Below are 5,000 nucleotides of genomic sequence, written 5' to 3'. Positions count from 1 at the left end.
TACAAGGATCCTTTTCAAGTCACAGCTTCAGAATTGGAGCTGTGACTGTTGCACCTTGCACTACCATTCCTGATCATCTTATTCAGGCCATGGGGCATTGGAATAGCGATACCTATAAACTGTACATTAGAACTCCTGCAGTGGCACTTGTTCAAGCGACCTCCTTGCTGTCACAATGACCATGGCTTTCAGTAAGTTCTCTCTGTCAGTTTTGCTATCTTGTGCGCTTCAGCTTGGGCAGCACTCCTTGTGATCTGATACTCTGCTCCAGTAATCATTGTGCCTGTGCCTGGTGACTGGCTTTTGCAGTCATTCTTGCTATCAAGTAGTTGGTAAGTATTGCACTTTGCTGAATTTGCCTCTGGCGCTGCATGATGACCATGCCACCAACCCTGCCGATCAGCAGGTTTGCCTTTCAGTATTGGCGGTTACTGCATATTGCCTGTGGTATTCCTGATATTGCAACAGAAGATGTTGGCCGTTTGGTTTTGCCTTGCCCTTTGCATACTGCCATTGTCATTGCAACTGCATGTAGCAGTCATGCTGGGGTTGCGGGTATTGGTGCTCAAAGCTAAAAATCTGGTATTGTCAATAACAAGCGTTTAACAACCAATACCGTGCGCAAGGCGGGCACTTAAGCCTATCATTGTGTCACGGAATGTGGACTGTGGACTTTGGACTACAGAATTGAAACTGGATATTTTACCAAGATATTGTAACATAAAAAACCCACTGAAATACTGTGAGCGTAAGGGAAGTCTGATGAAAATTCTGCGAACAGAGTGTAGGCTACCTGTAGCCTCTTGTTAACTTTAGTTGCCATCTTGGACCGATGAGACCTTCTTCCCCTTAAATCAAAGATGAATCACACTGATCACAAAGTTGAATAAGCTTTACCTTACCTATGGTTGGTCAGTCGTATGTCCCATAGCCTGACACTAGTATCATAGCCACAAGACAACAAAGTGTGTGGCGTCTCCCACTTTAATCCAAGCACACCAGCTCCCAGTCTCTTCTCACCTGACACAAAGCTTCGTATCAGCTGACCACTGCAAGGATAAAGACAGTGTAAGGAATGTCATTCATTTAAATGGTAAAATAATTACGGTATAGTCATGAACTTTGGAGAATGAGCACTTCTTGCTCTGACTTCTTTGCAACTGCTCAAGAGCCTCCTTAACAAAGAAATAAACATCATTTTGGAATTAGCTAGATCATCTGATGATCTCTTTTTTCCTGCTAGCAAAGGTCTCTTTTCTTTTGTGTTCACTGGGCTGACGAGTACGGGAAAAGAGACCTCGGCAAATGATCGGTTGAAACTCACTTTGATCCAAAAGCCATCCACAACCTCGCATTCTTCAAAATCACAAGCCCCATGATATGGTTGCTGACTGTGACTTGAGCCCACTGTGTCCCACGCACTCCTGTACAGTAATATATTCCGCTATTGTTAAGTGAGCCCACACAACAATGAGGATTTGGTCACTAAGTAACCGCAACGCATGCTCAACACAACGAGTTTCAACCCATGGCAGAGGTTTCTTTTCTGGTACTTGTCAGCCAAGTGAACGCAAAAAGAGACGTCTGCTACATGTAGCAGCAAAGACCTCTTCATAGCATCATAGTGTAAAATTAGAAGAACTGGACCCACAAAGAGACTCACCTATCAACATCCCAAAGACGCAAAGGTGACACTCCTCTGATGTGACCACTGCTGCCACTTACAACACTCCTACAGTCACACAAATACCGTATTTCTTAAGTTATAAAGAACATTAAGGGCCCACTGACGTATTTTTGGGGTGCGTTGCTAAGGATGTAATGGTTAAATAATTTTGAGAGAATTTGTCATTATTTTGGTTAGTTTCCAACTTTTGTAAGCCAATGACCCTAAATATGACATCATCATACCACGCCCATAGTCACGTGACCAATAAAAGAAAACTCTAAATTTGTCTCCGTGCTACGCAATTTGGGTATTTAATCGATGGTTTGATAATTTGTGTTCGTTTTTGCATCCAGCCAAGCATGGTTTTCTTTTTATTTTGAAAAATGTTCTTTTTAAAGACATAAACGATACTGAAATACCCATAACTTTTTCAAAAAAGATGATTTGAAAAAATCAATGCTTAGCTATATTCTGTATTTGAGGGTGAAACGTGCCATGTAAAAAAAAAGTTAATTCAATTTAAAACCGCCGGAAATTTAGCTTTTTTCTCAAACCGGAAGTCAGTTCGTTTACGCATGCGCAGTTGATCTGAGAACGAGCGCGAGGAAGGGCGAGGAAAAACCTTCGATGGAAACAACAGTTTGTGTGGTGATTTTTGCTAGTGAGTGGGTTTTCTTGTCAGCTCATGATATAATGACGTCAGTTACCGGAAGTAACATTTCACTTCCTTAGCAACGCGCGAAAAATCCGTCAGTGGGCCCTTAAATACATGACAAATACTGCCCATTCACTTAAGGGGTATAGAAACAACATCTACTATCACTTGAGTCTGTTTCACACTTTGTCAGATTTTGAAGGTTACCCTCTTATTCTTCAACAACAGTCATCTTCAAATAAAATTAATAACATGTCTTAGGAAAAATAAAGCAACTTCATGCAAACTAGAGCGAGAAACACAGTTGGCCAAAAGGTTTCCCTGATAGGAGAGAGTTTAAAGGCAACTCTTTACCTTTCCATGGCATGTGATCACCCAATTGGCATGGCCTGATTTTCCACTTGCATAATTAACATTTACAGTACAAGGTACAGAAACTCAATAATTATTATTAATGTATATGAATGTAAGTTGCAATATTGACATTAAAAAATAATAATACAGATAGGTTGAACATGCAAGTACCTGAAGCTTGGATTTAGAGCAACAGACCAAACATTATCATCAACATAAATGGTGTGCACACAAGAGCGATTCTGTTGAGACCATACCTAGAAGCCATGAAACAAAACCAAAATGCCTTTAACAACCTCTACCAGAAAATGTCAATACACAAACGCCGGGCAGATGGCTATGGTGAGGAATGAAATGATCATAAAATCTAGCAACTGTACTGAACAACAAAAATGCTCTGCCAACCATACAGTAAAACGCCAACTACTGCTAAGCTGCGAGCAATTTAAGTGGTAAGACTGCTACATGTAACTCTTGCTAGCAGACAAACCCTAGCAACCAAAGCCACTGAATACATGCACTTCAGATAAGGATAATCGTTGGAACTGAGGAGACATGAAACGATGCAATGCAAACAACACTAAAAATAATGCCAATACAACAAAAGACCCTGTAATAAATGCAGAATGTGATTCTAAGTAAACACAATCCAACTGTACAATGCTCACAAAATGAATGCTAACACAATGCTAACAAGATGATCCAACACTAACACTGCGTGACAATCCAATGCAAATGCAATGCTAGCCAAAACACAAAATAACTAAGGGTCACCAAGACATTGCAAAGGATTCCACCTTCAAGTTGTTGCTTATAACTAAGTCAAATTGCATTCAACTACTGTACACAATAAGTCCTGTCAGGGCATTGTAGCTTGTTTACTGGTATACACAAAATTAATAAATCAAGTCCATATTCATTATTTTTATGCAGTCAGTCTTACCCTACCTTGACAGTTTTATCCCTTGATCCGGTCACAATCACATCAGCATCACAATCCACACTGTTTATGTCACTTGTATGGCCGATGAATATATCTTTGCATTTCCCATTCTGTAGGTTCCAGGTGCGTATTGAATTATCCAGACTGCAACTCACCAGTTGGCCATCAATGATAACAAATTTACGGACATCACCATGGTGACCACTAAAGGTCCTTAAGGGTTGCCATGACGATTGGCCCTTGTGTTTGTTGCTCTTATAAAGAATGATGTCAGCTGCTTGCGCTACATACAGCTGCTGCGACCTTCCAAGTTGAATCCATGGCATTAGGCTTCATGAAAAGACAGTTTTAAAAAAATGTATTTATTATTATAATAATAATAATAATAATAATAATAATAATTATTATTATTATTATTATTATTATTATTATTATTATGCAGTATGTTGTACGTAAGTATGCTTACATATATAAGCAGGAAAAGGCACTATTGTGTAACAATCCCTACTGTTAAACCTATTTACAAACCAATTGGTGATAACTAACGAACCAACATTTGAGAAAGGAACAAGAGTTTATATTCCTTAATAACTCGTCGAGACCTTGAATGACCTTGCTACGTTTAGGGTGTACGATAAAACTGCCTTCTGCATATTAAACAAAACCTGGTTCCCTCTATCCAAACTTAAACACTTCCTAACTTTCTCCGCCATCTCCATGGAGTAGCCTCCTAGTACATCAACTATCACATTAAGCTGTGTGATAGTGTGGCCGGGGAACTGTTGGCGCATCTCCCATCTCAACGGCGCATACTTGTCAGTTTTCTCCTGTTCCTTCTGTTCTCTGTTGGAAACCCAAGGGCAGCTCATCTCAATAAGGATCACCTTCTTGTCCTTTCTGTCCACAATTCTCGCATCAATTCTGTTAGCCCTGACTTCCGTATTTTCAGCGAATACTGGCACATCCCAGTACGCGCACGCTCTGACATTCTTGTACTCGGGTTTAGGTGAGACTGGAGAGTACCAAAGGGGGATACTCTGGACTAGATCTAAGTCTTTCAGGAACTCGAAGAAGAGGATTTTCAAGGCTGCATTGTGTCTCTGCATGTACTTAGTCTGTACCAAGGCACCACATCCGCTAATCACGTGGGCCATAGATTCAGGCCCTTTTCCACACATACGACACGTAGCATCCGAGGTGGTCAGCGTCGTTGTCTTGCTTTGGTGGTACAGCTTAGTGGGGAGTAATTTCTGGTATAACTCATAGATTCCAGCAACAGTATGCACAGGTGCTGACTTCCACTTACTAAGCCAAGTGAAGCAGTCAATAACTTTGTTATCATCCCATCTTTCTCTGAACAGCTTTCCTTGCCACCTCTG

General features: G+C 40.7%; 1 protein-coding gene across 5 annotated transcripts in view; it reads right to left on the bottom strand.

Moving 5' to 3' along the window:
* Positions 1-5,000, bottom strand: part of LOC138043433 (F-box/WD repeat-containing protein 4-like) — a 35,137-nt gene that overhangs the window by 23,151 nt on the left and 6,986 nt on the right. For all 5 annotated transcript variants that reach the window (XR_011131257.1, XR_011131258.1, XM_068889696.1 and 2 more), the window contains exons 3-6: positions 3,627-3,951; positions 2,850-2,935; positions 1,664-1,732; positions 903-1,049 (exon numbers count right to left, since the gene is read on the bottom strand). Coding sequence is in view for 3 of the 5 variants with exons in the window: in XM_068889696.1 (XP_068745797.1) it covers positions 903-1,049; positions 1,664-1,732; positions 2,850-2,935; positions 3,627-3,951 (627 nt within the window). In the remaining 2 variants the exon portion in view is untranslated. The remainder of the gene's footprint in view (positions 1-902; positions 1,050-1,663; positions 1,733-2,849; positions 2,936-3,626; positions 3,952-5,000) is intronic.

Source organism: Montipora capricornis, chromosome 3 (genome assembly GCF_036669925.1).
Source record: "Montipora capricornis isolate CH-2021 chromosome 3, ASM3666992v2, whole genome shotgun sequence".
NCBI classification, from domain to species: Eukaryota; Metazoa; Cnidaria; class Anthozoa; order Scleractinia; family Acroporidae; genus Montipora; species Montipora capricornis.
The sequence above is the reverse complement of the archived record's forward strand: the minus strand, read 5'-3'. Positions and strand labels throughout refer to the sequence as shown.